Source organism: Poeciliopsis prolifica, unplaced genomic scaffold (assembly GCF_027474105.1).
Source record: "Poeciliopsis prolifica strain line A6 unplaced genomic scaffold, Auburn_PproV2 SCAFFOLD014, whole genome shotgun sequence".
Taxonomy (NCBI): Eukaryota; Metazoa; Chordata; class Actinopteri; order Cyprinodontiformes; family Poeciliidae; genus Poeciliopsis; species Poeciliopsis prolifica.
In genome coordinates, this window is record NW_026562389.1 from 1482032 (window position 1) to 1500205 (window position 18174).

The window sequence follows — 18174 nt, forward strand, 5'->3', positions numbered from 1 at the left end:
CACCTCTCAGAAGAAAAAACAAGAGAAACAACAAACATGCACAAAAAACCTCTTCTTCCTGCACAGAACATTGGGAACAAAACACAATGTGCCCATGCTGAAAACCTGAGCAACACAATTCCAGCTCATTGTGACACCTTCTTCGTTTGGTCTTGTCTGTTTTCAAGTGCCCTCTTCAGTGTTCAGTGGAGTCAGGTTTAATTAACTGCGGTCAATGATTACATATTCTTCTTCAGTCAGAACTTCAATGCATATTTTGGCCTCTTCATTGTGCTGCAGTTTGAGTCAGGGTCTAGGTGATTTAGTGGAAGAAAAAAAAAAAAACATCTCCAGTCAGTCTGACCACCACTACTATTTTCTATTCTGTTTGACTTACTACACATGCAGTTCTGGAATTGCCAGCTCTGATAATTTTCTGTATCTTTCAACTAGTGGAATCTTTTTTTCTTCTGACACTTAACAGTGCAGTCTTGTGGGAAGTTGATGAAACATTGTTGAAATAACAGCAAGAGTAACTCAGAAGTGTTGGACATTTTCCCACCAGTGTTGGACATTTTCCCACCAGCTGTTGATCATTCATAAAATAGTTACTTTTGCTGTTTCTTCCGGCCTATCCATAAGCCTTTAGCTATGTGTCCTGTTATAATCCCTGTGTAATGTCATCTCCTCCACATCGTTATGGGTTAGTTCTCCAAGCAAACACAGACAACATCAACTCCGATTAAAGGAATAATGAACTTAATTTTGTGGAATTTAATTGGAAAACACTTAATATAGTGAACTCTTAGTTATCACTCAGGACTGCCAGAGAAATGCAACAAACAAACCCTCTGCCTCAAATCATAATATTTCATCTTTTATTGCATCAAGTTTCTCTCTAAATGCTAATGACATATAGAGTTTAAACTCAAATGAATAGGTTCATGAATTTTAACAGGAGTGGACTCCTGTGGCTTGTTCAGGACTCATCTGAACAAGCCACAGTGCACAGCATGAGGAGCTTCTGAAAGATTGAAGCCAGTAAATAAACTATCAGATTATCAAAGGGAAAGCAGATCGTCATAGGAGCTCTCGCCATCTAAGTTTCTTCAGTTATGAATGGACAGGAAGGATCTCCTGTTGTGCTCTGTGGTTTTTGCAGTGCTGTTATAGCCAGACATGTTGTGTTGTAGAGCTACAGTTTTATGAAGTGGCTGCTTAAGGTTTTCCATATTGAATTTTCATTTTAAGAAGCACTCTTTTCCAAAATTCAGCTCCAGAGGGTGTTGTGTGGTCTTTAGAACAAAGTGGTCTTATTTATCAGCTTTTTGAAGGAGCTTGCTCTGATGATAATACCCTAACAGATGGCTCTAGATGAGATTGCACTTTCCTCAACAGACCGAAGGATTATATGCGACATCTTGCTGCAAACACTGAAGAACCTGAGCTTCCTCAACAAGGACTGTCTGCAATATCTCTATTTAAAAAGGCTGAGCAGAAATACTGAAAACGCTGGAAAGAATCCAATATATTTCTTTTTTGTGAGCAAAACATCTTTTAGTTTGGGAGTAAGATATGTCAAGCTCAATATGCTATACTCTACCCCCTTATGTTATACTCTACCCCCTTATTATCTGTTTCTAAGACATATTTATGTATTTAACACAGCAGAAAACAGTATATTTTAAGGTACAACGCAAGTATCTGGAGTTGTTAAATTATGTTATATCTCAAGTTGTTACTTAATGAAAGTAGATGTCTCCCTAAATCTTATGTCAGAGCTGAAATGCTTATATTTGATTACAGTTTTGTATTTATTCCTGCTTTTGGTGGAGAAAATGCGGATCTGACATTTGAATAAGGAAGCACAGGACAATAAAATATGCCAACTCATTTTGTAAATTTGCACTCTTACAAAATGCTCTCAAATTTGCAGGACAGTTTCATTACAATGTGAAGAGGCAGAATATCAGCTAAAAATCCAGAAATAAACATAACATCAAAGTTAAAACTGATTAAAATAAACTAAAACTAAAATACTTATTTAGTCTCTGTCTTCTCATCTGCTCAATCAATGACTGTGTGTAAAGCATACCAAAGACAAAGAGCTGCAGAGAGGCGGAAATGTTCTAAGACTTTCTTGGTGAGAAGTGTGGGTGCAATCTTTGGAAAATGGAAGAAATATAAAATGATGATTCTCCTTTGAAGCTCTGTTCAAGAATTTGTCTCAAGCAGTGAGAATTTTGAGAAAGATGGAGAATGAGGCATGTTGTTGATCTGAAGACAGTGCAGACCAAAGTCATAGATGTAACAATTTTAGAACACATAGAGGTCAATGGGTGGTACTCTGTACTAAAATTAAGCAAAAACATTATTTTCTCATCCAGAATACAAAAGATGGGCGATGAATTCAACAGTATAAAATCCTGCATTCTTTGTACATTGAAGTCGGTATCTTTGACAACCAGGCTTTTCTCCGTCTCCCTGAATAGAATATATTGATATTTTTGATTGTGTTTCCACTTCTGTCTGGGAGAGCTTTGAATACAACTGATCATGTTTCTGTTCTGCAAGGCAGAATAATGTCCACAGAATTCATTAGTCTAGTTATGATTTTAATATAATTTTAAATGTTATGTTCTCATTAGATGGGAACAGAAAATTATCAGAGTTAACAAAGCAACGCTTTTAAAACATTATATGTGTAATTCATCCATATGAGATATTTATCTGCCGGTTTTGGTCATGTGACATCATTGGGCTCCACTTATTGTTTCAGATTGGTTATATTGTGACTGATCTTTTCAGGTTTTATTCATTTTATACCATGTAGGGGTCAATATCCTCCTACCTGGTGTTGTCAGCAGAGGTGATGGCGATGAGTGGCGGTGCTCGTAACGGCAGTGTTGTGGGCCGAGGTGGAACTGTGACTGTGTCCGGCTCTGGCTTCCGGTCGCAGTAGTACTGTTCAGCCTGTCTAAAGGCCAAGGGGGGTAGCTGAACTGTCCGACAGGAGAGCCTCCGTACCATAAAGGGCTCCATGCAGGTGACGGGCTCTGGTTCTGGAGAGTCAGACGACTCATCTGACACCTGTGGGAAAAGACATGGTTGTTAAAATCTGACATTATTCACAACTTTATTTTGATAGTAAGATATCAAAATAAGAAAAATGTATAATTTCTCTTCCATCTCTCGATTTTAAACTACTTTGCATTGATTTCTAACAAAAGAAAGGCAAAAAAATCCCATTGCTACTGGAGTTTGTTGATGTAAAGTGAAAAAACTCAAAGGCTATCAACAATTTTACATGGAATTACAATAAACAAAAGTATACAAAGTGAAATAAACACCAAATTGCAGGAGTAATTCTCAGAATGCTTGCAAGAGCTTTGTTGAATTTTCAATATGGATAAGATTGTGCTCTTACTCAAAGTACTACAGGAAGCCACTAGAGCAAGTCTGCCCATTTTGAATTTAATTAAGAAAAGTTTTTCTTTGCTGCATCAATAACCTTGCAGATATGGTTCCCAGCAAATGCAAATATAATAGTCGTGCATTTAGGAATACACATCAAATAAACAGCTACTAAGAGAAATTACACATCATGAATGAGAACACCATACCCCATTTTTACTTGACAAAAGGTTCAAACACAAAGTGATTCACTTGAGAAGAAGTAGAAGCTTAAAGTGAAAATGACACTGCACAGACAAGAGAGGAGCAGAGGGGGGAAAAAATACAGTTAAGAGCTCCAGCTGAGGGCAGAGACAGCCGCCTGAAAAATGAAGACTTTAAACATCTGAGATGAGACAAGAGTGAGAAGACAGAAATTCATTTTACAGTGGCAAGTTAACCTGGAGGAAAGACATCGGGTGGTCAATAAACCATTAAGTGGTTATCAGAAAAGTTGATTCTGGTGCAGTAATGGCTGCAGCAGAGCCTTCCCTCTCAAAACATTCTTCTGAAGCAAGGTTAGCCTCGTTCACAATTAAATGCAACTCTTTTGGATTCTACTTTTGTAAATTACTTCAATGTTTTATATTAAACTTATTGAAGACAAATTTCTATTCCTGATGCTTTCAGGGGGTTGCAAAATTATTCAAACCAACTGAATATTTATCACTTTTTCTCTCCTTAGACCCACAAGCTTCTCTTGAAATGGATTTTAAAGTGGAAGGAAATGATAAATGGTTTACAAAATCTTTTCCAATTAAAAGCTGGAAAGTCTGGCATGCATTAGTATTCAGCCTGTTTACTCTGATATCTGAAAACCAAGATCTAGAGCAACTAATTGCCTTGAGAAGTTGTCTAATTAGTTAATCGAGCCATTCTGTGTGTATTCTAGCCTCAGCATAAATCTAACTGTTCTGTGATAATTACCATGAAAACCAAGCAACATGGCAGACAAGAAAGGGATAAAGTAATGTAGTAAATTGAATCAGGGTTATAAAATGAGAAAGCCTGTTTGAGTAGTTTAGATCTGTGGTGTACAAAGTCACTTCTCAAGGTCTGGTAAACTGCAACTGGTGGACCAACATACCTGAATTAAATGACTGAATCGTTATCCTCTTTCACTCAAATCTAACAGACTCTTGCTTACAGTTTTAGATGTAGAGACAACTCTAACAGTTGCAGGACAGCAGCTGTTTCCCTGCTTCCACACACCTGAATCAAACGATTGGCTCGTTAGCCAGCTTCTGCAAACGTACGGTAACACCATTCAGCTGAAGTTAATTCCAACCATCTTCAGGGAACCATCTTCACTGAACATTGAAGGGAATGATGATCTAAGTCAGGGGTGCCCAAAGTTGGCCCTCGAGGGCCACCATCCTGCATCTTTTAGTTTTCTTCCCGGTGGCAGTAACAACCATTTCAGCATGTCAGTGTTCTTCTTTGCCCTCTCATGAGCCATCATTTGATCCAGGTGTGTTAAACCTGGATCAACTAAAACAGGCCTCGATTTTGGGCACCCCTGATCTAAATCGGCACCAAACAGAAGTTCAATGTCATGTCAATTTTGTGATCTTTGGCCTTGGGGGAAACTCTGACAGTATCTTGCAGGATTTAGGACAAACAGCAATACACCAGCACACACCAATGTGTACTCGTGAGGTAACATGATAAACTGATTCTGTGCTATTAAACTACACAGAGTCATTGTTCTGCATGGATGAAAAATTATTTCTTGGGTCAACCGTTAACATTCTTATTCTACTCAGAGCGTTTTTAAACAGCGAAGTGCCACAACATCATGGACCTTTCGAGAGAGTTTCTTTTATTTCTGCACATCCTGACACAAAGTGTAAGTAGTACAGTCATGTCATTGCTCTACTGAAAGGGAGTCCAACAGCAACATAAATATCTGCAGATACGTTGAAAAACAGAAGGAATATTCTCAGGTGGCCATGCTTTGGCTTTACTTTAAAAGTTTGTTTTGTTGATTTTGTTTTGTTGATTTTGTTTTGTTTTCTTGCTTTGTAGCTTCTCCAACTAATCTCCAGGCTACAATCATGATAAAATGTCAGATTCATGGCACCATATATATTTATGTGAAGGAGATTTGCTCACAGAAGACATTTTAAGCCATTTTAAGACATTTGAGGCTTGTAGCTGTGAGTGTTTTTTGAGCCGTATGGATTTACAGGATCAGGAGACCACAGCTCGCCCCCTAGACAGCTAAGCATTTAAGGAGTTATTTCCTGAGAGGTGCAGGTATGACTGGAGAAGTTTAAACAAAAGGTACTTTATGGCCATACCATAGTACTTGCTGTTACTGCTGCAGTAGAATGATGCTCCTCAGGCTCAGAGGAGACATTTTGCCAAGAGCTACACTGGATTTCACCCTATTTGCTTGGAAATCAGCTTCCTGGATCACCCATTTGAAAGACATATTCCTTATTATGCATTAAACAGTAATTAAATTTGATTGCACCGTCCACATCTATACAAAAAAATCTAAAGAACTTCAGAAGGAGAGAGCATAAAAAATTTGAAATGGAAAAGGCAAAACAAAATGGAAAAATGAGTGCAGATTTGATTGAACTGACTGATCAGCATGCAAGCTTTTTTGAATCCATAACCGTCTTGCAAATGTGCAAGTATATACACCTTTATGATCATTTCTGCTGGTTTTTGCCTTAATTTTGTTCCTTTGAATTTCTCTTGTACTTGAGAAGAAATTACTAATAAAATCAAATTGACTCAAAAATATCTGAACTACTTTAACACAATCTGAATCACCTTGAACTAAAGAGAATTGAAACAAACTTCTGCAAACTGAATAAAACACAAATCAATTGAACTGAAATGTACTGAACTGAAATTATTTGGGGATTCTACATCAAGAGATTCAACAAATTCTTGTAAAATAGCAAGCAATGAATACAATTTCTACAGATATAATGAAATAAGTAATTGGCAACATCAAAGAACTAACAAAAATGAATGAAAACTGATTTTAGTTATTTCCTGGAGCATGACTAGACATCATTTGTATGCATAGAGGTGGAAAATGAAAGAATAAAATTCCAATCTGGTCTTGCTAAGAAAAATTGAATGTCAGACAGCAAAGATAATGCCGAGTTTTTGATGCTTAGATGAAAGATACTAGATACTAGAGGAGCAGAAACTCTGAAATTAATTAGGGTTTTAGCAAACTAAATTTTACATTTATGTACCAATGACATTAATAGCAATGACATTCCCAGGGCTAACAGTAGTAGTGTTTTCTGTCGTCCAACACAATACCAATGATGATAAAACTAAATGAGACAGACTGTATTATTTTGGTTTTATTTCACTGAAATATAGCACTTCTAATTATTAAGAAGTCAGAGCTAAAGATTTCTGAGGTAGGTTAAACAGCCCATGTTTCAAGACACGAACAGCAGCTCTGATCTGAATAGTTCATGTATGCCCTGCAGCAAGTTGTCAAATAAAAAGCCCTTTGGCTGTAAACAAATGCATTTCCTCAGTAGTTTGTGTTCCACTGTTCCCTGCTCCTCACTGCAGCACATGTCTCTATCAGCCAAGAAAATTGCCCTAAAGTACCGACTTACATACGTGTATGTGTGGCTTTATCATCTCTCCCCTCTCTGTCACGACAGCTCTGTCTCACCCGTTACGGCTGACACACCTCAACCCCACCCCCACCACCCGTCCACCCCTGCATGCATCAAGATGCCAATCTTCATCCAGAAAGTCAAGCAGCCTTTCATTTCCACATAATTACCTGCATTAGACTCATTGGCAGACGGTGGCTTACAGAGAGGAACGGGGGAGCCAACATGATTTCCCATCACTTTTCAGTGGGCTGTAGGTAAAGCAGGTGGGAGGTGGAGCTAATGACTCATTGAGATTCAATTAGTACTAAGCTTAAATTCCTTTCATGACACAATCACAGACCACAGAATGAACTTATGTAACGGCTAGCCGATCCCTCTCTCCCCTCGGTTATGCTCCCACTTGACCTTCAGCTGGCTCTAATCCTCTGTAAAACATTCATTAATTCCCCAGTGTCTCTCCTCCAGCAGCTATGATATTAATTAACAAGGGAAATATTTGCATACTTAAAAAAGTGAGCATTCAAATTGGTGCAGCTCAGTAAATTAGAATGTCAGCCAAAAAGTTAACGCACAAATAAACACTTAATTGTCACTGAGTTAACTTTGATGCTTATGACGTCTAGCAAAAATCAAACTTCAAGTACTTGAAAATTTTAATCTTACATGGCGTCAATTCAAAAAGTTATTGTATTTTTCCTTTTTTAGCTAATTATTTCTACTTTTTAGACATGACAGATGTCCAGCTGACAGTTCTTGACACATTCCCCGAGAAGGTTAAGCTTCAAAAGGGCAATGCTAAAGGAGAAATAACCTTTAGCATTGGGTTTTCAGTGTTGCATCCAAGTATAACAATGGAAGGTTTAGAGGGAAGGGAAAAAAAAATATTTGGTAGAAAGTGGTTCACAAGCAAAAGGATCAAATATTGTGAAACAAAATTCATAAAATAGTTTGAGGGAAGGTTCTAAAGTCTAAACTTCAAGACCTTGAGAGTCACGACAAGCAAGATCCTCCAAGAAATTAGCTATAACCGTATTATTCATTGTGTTGGGCCACTCTTGAACCAGAGACACCAGAATTGTCATATCTGGTCCAAGAAGAAGAACTTGACAGTTACTTGGCATTTGAAATAGAAAATTTTGTTGTTAGCCTTTTTTCATCTTTGATGGAACTGATTGACACTCTTTTTTTTTTTTACCATTGATTTACTCATTATATCTGCTGTGTTTTTGTATTTCTGCAAGATATGTTTTTCCATTAAAGAAGTTTTCAGATAATGTTTAGATGTTTCCGCAGCTGTGGTAGAATGAGAGACCTGTAGACATCTTGGGTAAAATACTTAACCTGGCAATTGTCTTAAAGGACTGACATGTCGAATGTACTTTGACCCTGCACCCATGACTAACTGACAAAGAAGAATTAGAAATTTCTCCTGAAATCCTTATCGGCTCTCTTTCCTGCCATAAAATGATCTCCTCCGGGAGGTGAGGGATAGTTCATGAGGTGGGGGTAAGGATTGTCTGGTGGTCCATCTGGCAATTGAGATAAGATCAGACTTTGGGTGGGTCTTTTCCTTGCTGTTACTATATAACGATGTGATGTGTGTTGCTCAGTTTTTACCTTCGAATAAAGAAACCTAAAGACAAAGATTAATCTTTATCTTATTATTGAAACAGATTCTCCTTCTTTGATAATTGAAATTTCCATAACACAGTCTAAGGTCAAATGAAGGTAAACCTGGCTATTAGATGAAAATCAAACTCCCAGAATCTGGAAGAATAGTGAACAGAATCTACTGAAGGGCCAGTGAGGAGGTACCACTGCAGAGCAGCTAACAGGTAATTTGAGACCATGTTATGCTTCCCTCTGATGGTAAGGTTTATAGAGATGTTGACTTGAGTTTCCAGTAGGACTGGACAAACACAGCCAGGTTTAATAACAATTACTCAATTTGATTGCAGCACATTTCTCTGACTCGAAGTTTATAGATCATCTAGGCAGCATCAATGGACCTGGGGTCCATAGATGCTCTACAGAGTATTGTTAAGAGAAACAGGAGACGCACCAGATTCAATAATGCCGATGAGATAAAGGTCACTTTTTGAACAACTTGAGCTTGCTTAAGACCTCAGTGGAACCACAGGTTGATCACCTCAATACGGCTTATGCAGCAGCTGAGGCAGAACGTATCAGGGCCTACACTGTATGGTATATGGAGATTTACCAAACTCCTTCAGTTAGAAATACTGGACCTTTCAAGTGTCCAGTATTTCCTGTGGGCCCGTGTGGGCCCTTCAGTGCAACATCGGTCTTCTATAAGATGCTGTTTGGCGTCCTATAGCAATGTAAAAAAGTACCATAATTGGCTTTAAGAAGTTATGATTTTCCAGATTAGGCCAATGTTTAGGCAAGTCAAGTCAGGTTTATTTGTATTGTACATTTTAGCAATAAGGCAGTTCAAAGTGTTATGTGGCATCAGAGTTTGGATCCCTGTTTTTGTTTTCTGCAGAACAATGAATAAGATGATCAGTTATTTGTTTCATCTCTGTTTTTATCATTTGGATACTCAGTATACATGTGTGTGTTCCTACTGTATCATGATTATGCACATGATCGATTCATTTTCACTCACTTGGCTGTCCCTCCTAACGCCTCCAGTGTCTCTCTATGATAAGTGGGATCAGGGAAAGGTTAATTGGTCTGCAATGACTCTCTTGTGCTCTCAGTGGACTTCATATTATAATCTGTGTTGTCAGGTTGACCTGTTCCAGTGTGGCCAATTACATGGTGTGACCCCAGAGGATGAATTTTCAATAAACAGCGAACAAACTTTAATTTGTGATTAAAATGGATCAGAAAGCATTTAAAATAAGAGGAAGATTGATGATTTATAGAGGAAATCAAGAGCATTGTCTGAAGCATATGAGTAAATATTTTCACGTTTGCAATGAATAGATGTCTATCCATCTATTCATTGCCTATACCCACTTTCCTTGCAAGGTCCTGGAACAGCACAACAGTTGTAGAATATTTTCTGCAAAGAAACTGCAGTTACCTTTAAAAAGTTTGAAACAGACAAATGAGATCATGGGGAAGTGATTATCAACCTTGTTTGTGGAACAGATTTTATCAGCTAAGTTTGCAAAATCTTTACCCTCTCACCATAAAATTAATGCACAATTTCTATCCTGATCACAAGGTTAGTCACTATTTTCAGCTTGACATCGACTCAGTCAGAACTAATGTATGCATCGGCCAACCAGCTCTCTTAAATGTTCAGGTCTGAGTTAAAACATACAACTCTTAACACGTTGAAAATATAGTCTAAAAAAAATTATACCTCACAAGTGAACATGATAAAGCAGTGGGTGGCATTGTCGGCGTGCAGCCAGAAGTTCCTAACTAGAGGTCTTGGTTTGCATGAACTTCTGCATGGAGGTTGTATGAGTGTGAGGTTTCTTGGTCTCACTAAGTTGCCCTTAATTGAGAATGAGTGTGCATGATTGTTAGTTTTGTGTGCCTCTTTGTTGCCCAGTGATGATCTGTTGTACTAATCCCATCCTCTCACCCAGAGAGAAAGATTTTTGAACTACTATTCTAGCAATAAATGTGTGTTTATGAATGATATTAGCCCAATATGTTTGAGAATTTTTTATTATTCAAGAGTAACAAGAGTTAAATACCAGCATTTATATGTGATTAGCTGCTTTTGTTAAAATTGCATAAACAGTGCTGATTGTTTAGAGAATATTTGAGAATACATGCACCACATATTTGACATTCTTAGCCAGATGCTGTCACCATGAACCATGAACTTTAATGGTTGGGTTAGCATTATGACTGGGAGTAAAACTAAAATAAGTTTTGAAGAGTTTATTTCCATTCTTTTATTCAATGTTGTCATGCCATATTTCGCTGGAAGTGTATGGACAATCTGGTGAGTCACCCAATGTGATGCAACTGAAGGAGAAAAATACAAGGAACATCATCCAGACAGAACAAAAGTAGAAGCTATACAATATAAACCACAGGAACAACTCAAGGCACAGAGCTCAAATGAAATAAATCTCAAAGTCTGACAGATGACAATAATGTGAGCAGCTTTAGTTGTTTGAAATTAACAATTTAATTAGCAAGATGAGCTCTTTAAGAATCATGTACAAGAAAAACACAATTTTGAAATGAAACTTGAAGCAAATATTTTGCAATCACCTATTAGTAAAGTGCTTTTTTTTTGGCAAATTGAAGGTTAGCTGTTCTATGATGGCAATGCATCTTCCTTTCAGGAAACACATCCCAATCAGCTTTTCAGCAAAGGCTAACAGTTTAAAAGATCCAGAAGAGTGATACTTCAGGTCCTTAAATTAGCTCTGTGACACAGTGAAACTCTCTTTTGGTCTCAGTAAAAAAGTACCTAATCCAGTTGATCTAATTTTAGGGGAACAGGCAGTTTAAGAAATCGATGTAAAATGGATCAGACTCTAAATTGAGCCCTTACCTTGCAAGATTCCTCAAGATAATCTGAGTCATATTTCATGGAAGTAGTCTTGCTTGACAAAAAGTTTGCATGCACACCCGGATACAACTCCTTGAATTTGTCATTTTAATATCTGCCACCAATATGAAAATGCATCTTACAGAGCAGCAGCTGAGAAAAAAACAGACATCTCACGCTCTGCTTTGATTTACGCTTTTATTATGGAAGTGGTTAAAAATGGATTCAGAATAAAATTTATGAGACAAAAAGAAAAAATAATTCATCCACTGTTTCTGTAGGGGGTTGTAGCCTTTGATGAAAACTCTTGATGTGAGGCTTCACAGAGAAGCAGGTGGTTCAGTACTGGCACCATTCAGGTATTTTTCCCCACATCAAACTCTTCCATATCTGAGGGCTGAGATCCCGCCTTATTATCCTTCATTTTAGAATATTTTCCCCATTCCGTTTGGTCCACTTCTTGCCTTCCACACACAATCTGATGAACTCATTTGATATGAATTCCTTCTCAGAATTTCACATTTTAAGGGTCCTGTTGCACGTCAGACATTACTCATTTCTTATCATAATGCAATGCCGTTTCCAGGCTCAGCCACTTGAGATCCAAAAGGCTTTTCACATGTGAATCTTTTCAAGTTACTCACGCTTATGTTCACGATCGATGAATGAATTCATTTCACTTAGATTCCAGCGAATGGGAAATGCATCAGTTGAATCCTTTATGAGATTGGTTTGACAGCGCTCTCTTTCTTCTTTTGACCTTTTCAGAGATTAATAGGCCACCAAAATTCCGATGGTGTTGCTTGACTTTTGGATGATTTCTGGACAATGTCTCAACTCCGTGGTTTTGTTTGGTTTTTATGACAATTACTCTCACAGACACAGAGTTGGTGAATTATTAGTATGAGGTGTCTGCACGCTACAAGAAGTTGTTTCCCTGCAGCTTTCCCTCTATTTTTTTAAGCTTACATTATCAACAGCATCTGCAAAGAGTGTCTGAGTGAAACCTGAGGCGACGCTAAAAGGCATTCTGTCACTTTCCCACACAGAAACAAATATCATCACCTTTTGACCTTCACCTTATCACAATAACTTCATGGATTTATATATTTTAGACTGTATACATCATAAGTTTAAAAAACAGAAATATTTCCACATGAAAGTTAAAACTCTAGGTCACAGAAACCACTTAGACAACAAAAATATTCACACACTGTCGTTCTTCCATAAGGTACTTCACAAAATATCCGTTATCATGAGATGCTTCAAGGGCTGGATCAAAAAACAGGAATGCACTCTCTTAATTTCCACCCTGAGGGCAGAGTCAGCTCAGTCTGCGCAACTATTCATGATCAGCAACATCATTCGTCTCTGTTCTCTGATTTTATTGCTGCAGTAGATGTTTGGTTTTTTTCTACCAGTGAAGAAACTGAAATGGATTCTGGGGAATACCCTGAGGTAAGAGGAGAAGAGGAGTGACAGAAGCAAGAAAGAAGTTAACATAAAAAAGAAAGATAGATGTCAAGGAAACAAGCGAGGTAATTAAAAAAAACCCGAAACTGATTGGTTCGAGGGAAGTGCAGTGAATCACCGGGCTGAAAAAGACATTTAGTACTCCTGTTTGTCTGAGAGTTCACTGGCAGTTTTCACTTCATTTTTTCTCAAAGCTGTGACTGCACTGGTAACAAATCAGAACATTTTAATTCAGGGTTATTGAATTGGTTGTTTGGGTTTTTTTCCAAGTTTTTGCCCTTTTCTGTTTTAGAATCCTTAAATTGCAGAGAATAATTCATTTACAATTGTTTTTTGTTACTCTGCTGTAACAGGAGTAATTTCTCATAAAACTAGATTTTCTTGCATTTTATGCAGGCACTGTCGGGCTAAAAAATCTGATAGAGGCTTCAGCTTTATTTCATGGTGAGAGTTTCTGGTATTTACAACCAGTGTGAGCATCTTTACTGCAAAAACAAAGCTGTAAAACTGTGGGGTCATAAAAGAAGAGCTCCTTTTGTCTTCTACATTAGACAAATCACAGGGCTTACCAGCAAATTACATTCTTGGCTTCTATCTATCTATCTATCTATCTATCTATCTATCTATCTATCTATCTATCTATCTATCTATCTATCTATCTATCTATCTATCTATCTATCTATCTATCTATCTATCTATCTATCTATCTATCTATCTATCTATCTATCTATCTATCTATCTATCTATCTATCTATCTATCTATCTATCTATCTATCTATCTATCTATCTATCTATCTATCTATCTATCTATCTATCTATCTATCTATCTATCTATCTCTATCTATCTATCTATCTATCTATCTAAAGGTTCAAACTTTTTCTTTAAGTTTACCTGTATAATCCTCTTTCGAACACTTCCTTGAGGCTGTTATGAGTCTGTTGCTACAGTCATATCAAGTTCCCTCTGTATTTTTAGCCTCATCCTAACATATACATATAAAGCCATCATATTTGATCAACTTCTTCTGCTTAAGTAAGTCTCCTGCAGATCCTTCGTCAATTTGTAGACAGCATTTGAATACTCATGCATATTCTGATTTTGATGTAGTACTTTGTGCACATGTCTGCACTCCCATCAAGGTTGCAGAACATCAAGGCTCACAGCATGGTAGCTCTGTAATGTATGTTTCAAAGGCAAGGCAAAACCGTGGACACAGCAGCAGAAAACTCTCCGTCTTTTTTTTTTTTTCTTACACTGGTGTTATTTGGGGAAAATGTGACATGAGAAATAATGGCAGGAAATGTGCGACATTCCAGGCTGGGGATTTGCTGTCTGTTATAAGAGTCATGCGGTCTGTGCATTATCAAACCCTGAATGAGAAGGAAAATACTCTATGCATCCTCATTACAGAAGAACAATCATAAACATGGTAGCTGGGACATTTTTTTTTTCACATTTCAGTTAAAAGTAACAAAAATATGCAATATGCATAAGTATCTAAATGTATTTCAGAATGAACAAACATTATGAAACACACTCCTCTACAATTAGAGGAGTAAGCTGTGCCACCAGGTCTATTGAGAATCTGTGGCAACCAGTGAAAAACCATGGTCAGATATTTTCATTTCAAAACCATTAACTTCACATCGGCAGCCTGGATTGACATATATTCAGCCATTATGGCAACAAAAAATGGTTTAACAAAACATTTACTCATGAAAATGAAAATAAATGCACACTTTTAGATTTTTCTTCATTAAAAAAAACATAAATAACTTTAAAAAATGTTCCAATTCATAATTGCAGTCTCATTGTCTTGATGTTTCATATAAAATTGTAAAACATGAATAAATAACTTAATAAACAAGGTACTGTATGTGGAATAGTGAAGCCAGCAGTGACAGTACAACTCTTTGGGTAATGTTTTGCCTGGATTCAAAAGAACATGCTATTCGCCAGGAGGTTACAGTGACACAAACCAACTGCATAAAAATTGGCAGTGTTCCTTCCTAAAGGATAATGTGGCCTTCAACATGACAAAAATAGTTTGAGGACGCTCTGGGGATCAAATCAACCGAGGCATGTGGGAGTAAAAGAAGCTGCTACTGAATGCATCACAAATGAAACAAATCTGGGAAGAGAATAAGAAACCACAATAATAACTAACAAAATGATTTATACACTAAAATTTAACCACTACTCTGTTTAGTAAGAGCGTTACTAAACAGACTTCTCCCCAAAAACTACATTGCCCAAAGATTGTGAAGCAATTCTTGACTTTAGTCTCCTAATCCTAAATAAAGCACAAAGTAAAGCTAGTGGTGAAATGAGCTTCTATTTGATTGGGAGATTATGGGATGATTTTTCTTCCAAGTTCTGCCCTCTGAATAGCTGTAACATAATCTGCAGTGCAAACACACGACAGACAAAAAAAAAAGTGGTTGGCGGTGTGTTTTCCTGGAGGGATTTCCCCTGTCTTTCTATTACAAAGCTGTGCAATATCACAAGGCAAGAATCGGAGGTCACTCATCAGTCCGATCATGGTAAATGGCAGGGACATGACCTAGAGTTTTCCGCAGCTTCAGGCATCAGTGTGTGTTGCTTGATGCATAACAAAATAAAAATGAGATAAAATGCCAGCAACCATCAGGGGGAGGACAATCTTAGCATCAGAAGTAGAAGGGGGAAAAAAAACAGGAAAGAAAAGAAGCCTGATTTCTTGGCTGAAGCTATTAAACTAGACAAAGTACATTTTCTTTTATTTCATCATCTGGGCAGATGGTCATTATCACTGTGCTGTAATGTGGAAATTTCAAGATATATCGCTGAGCCTGCTAGCAGTTTTAATAAAGGTGTTACAAAGACAAACAATTACAAGCTGCTCTGCTTCAACAGAAGGAAGAGCCAGAGAGATGCCACTTCCTGGAGTAAATCTTCACTCTAAGAGGTCAGCAAACATCTCTGTATCCTCACAAACGACCTTTGCAGGCAATTGTTTAAACATCACTCTTCATTCATCAACCTCTGGTCGTGGAACGAGCACACCGCCAAACATCTCGTGCAAGATTAATCACACTTTAAACACAGGCAGTGAAATGAGAACGGTTAGCGGGGAATAATGTTTTTTCACACACGGTGTAAATTAGAAGATTTAATACAAATCAGACTCTGCATAACGTTTTACCTAAGCAACATTTATATGCAGGCTCAACACAGAAAACTGCGTGAAGACCACACTGATAAAAAAAAAACATAATAATAATTTGGCCCAGAGAGATATTATGAGTGCCTGAGGACATCCCCGTTGTTTGGTGATATAAATTCAATTACATGTTTTGAATTTTCTGCAGATTGCTCCACTGACCTGTGAATAAGCACGTCAATAAGCAGAGACTGAAAAGCAATTGACAATGTCTGGAACGAGTGGTGAGTAGACGGTTCTTATCCACAGTTATCGTGTCGCTGACCTGTTCTGTCAGTTCTGTCTTTCTCAAACTTTTGAGAAACACTTGTGGCAATGCTCAGGGATCACAAAACTATTCAATCAAATAAATTGCCCCAAATAAATACTTCATCAACCATTTTTGTTCAGTAAATGTCTTCATTAGACCAGTCCTGTTTGCAAATGGACTTAGACAAGGCAGTTCAATTCTGATGTTCACAAAAATAACAGTTAAAAACAAATTACATGACAAACAATTTTGAAACAGTCAGCCACCAGAATTTCCACCAGATTTTAAAATTCTTGCAATAAACTTGAAGTGGAGCTAGCAATTGCCTGGACTCTGCCTCCAAGATCATTCACAAACAAACCATTTGATTGTAAAAAACAAACAAAACAAAAAAAGAGTTTCTGTAAGTAGTTCAATTAAAATCAAATGATCAAGTGTGCCAACAAATTTAAAGCTGTTTTGCTTCTTTCACATTTCATCAAGCTCATAGAACTGCACTTTACAACTTTTTTAACAATATAAAAAATTTCATTACATTTTATCGCGTTACAGAAAGCAGAAAACATTAATACTAGTATATTGTTGTCCATTTTCTTTATTTTGTTTGCTCCAGCTGTTCTTTTACCTTTTCATATATCGCTTCTCTCTGCAGAACTGCCCAATCCAATTTTGTTGCTCTTTTATTAAATATCTCGTCATCCGCTTCCCATCTCCTCTTCCTGTCAGCCCTCACCTGCACGTGTAGCTCGGCAATTGGCTTTATCGTTAATTAATGTGATTTTAAGTCAAGACAGATCAAAATCTCCCGCCTCCCTGCTCTCATCAAGCCCATTCGCCTGCTGTCTTACTGTCATTTTTCCTCATTTCCATCTGTTGACTTGCCTTTTTTCACGCCATTCACCTGATCCACCAAGCAAAACCCTTGGTCTGAACGCCTCCCTGCCAGGCTCTAATTGATGATCAAGATGTGCACAGGGAAAGAGACAGAGGAGCCTTTTGCCCATTTCTCTTCCCTCATCAAGTTCACGGGGCCGCAGCCACATCTGCGTTACCATGGCAATGCTGATAAGGTGACTCATGACTATTCATCAATGGCACCGCCTGATTGGACAGCCCCCGGGAGCCTTGGGAAGCGTATTCATCAGTGCAGCTTGTGTCCCCGCTCTACCTTAATGTGACCCTTGGAACGGTGAGGAAGCCTCTCTGCTGCTTTCTGTTTGTTTTTCACACTCACCTCTTGTCTTAATCGCTTCCTCTGGCTTTCCTCCCATCTCTCTAATTAGCTGTCCTACCCATTCTCTACCACTGTTGGGAGGTCAAGTCTCATAGCTGCAACCCAATGACCTGCACGCTTCACGCTAGTGAGGTCACCAATCACATCCACGTCTGACATGAGCTATTACTTTCTTGGCTAATTTAATCATTCATCGTCCTTGTTATTTCACAGCACAAATGAATGGTAAATTTCAGAGATATTCAATAACAATTCCCCAGGACACTTTCTTTCAGAACATTCTCTTCTAAAGCCGCTTCTGAGACATCAAATGTGAATCATCAAACAATTTTCGCTCCGTTGGTGCTGTTTTATTCCATTTTAAAGGTCATTTGCTCTTGTCTCCAACAGTTTTTGCAGCAACCTTTTCTGTTTGTACAGTCTGCTCTGTTCTGCCAATAGGAGTATCTATTTTTGTTTTAGCACACTGGCATGAATCA

The 18174-nt window shown here is 37.8% G+C and overlaps 1 protein-coding gene across 1 annotated transcript in view; it reads right to left on the bottom strand.

Annotated features, from left to right (window-relative positions):
* The window catches only part of pde4d (phosphodiesterase 4D, cAMP-specific), a 190699-nt gene that overhangs the window by 148661 nt on the left and 23864 nt on the right, over positions 1–18174 (bottom strand). Inside the window, exon 3 of the mRNA XM_055039685.1 lies at positions 2831–3069. Within this exon, the coding sequence (XP_054895660.1) occupies positions 2831–3069 (239 nt within the window). The remainder of the gene's footprint in view (positions 1–2830; positions 3070–18174) is intronic.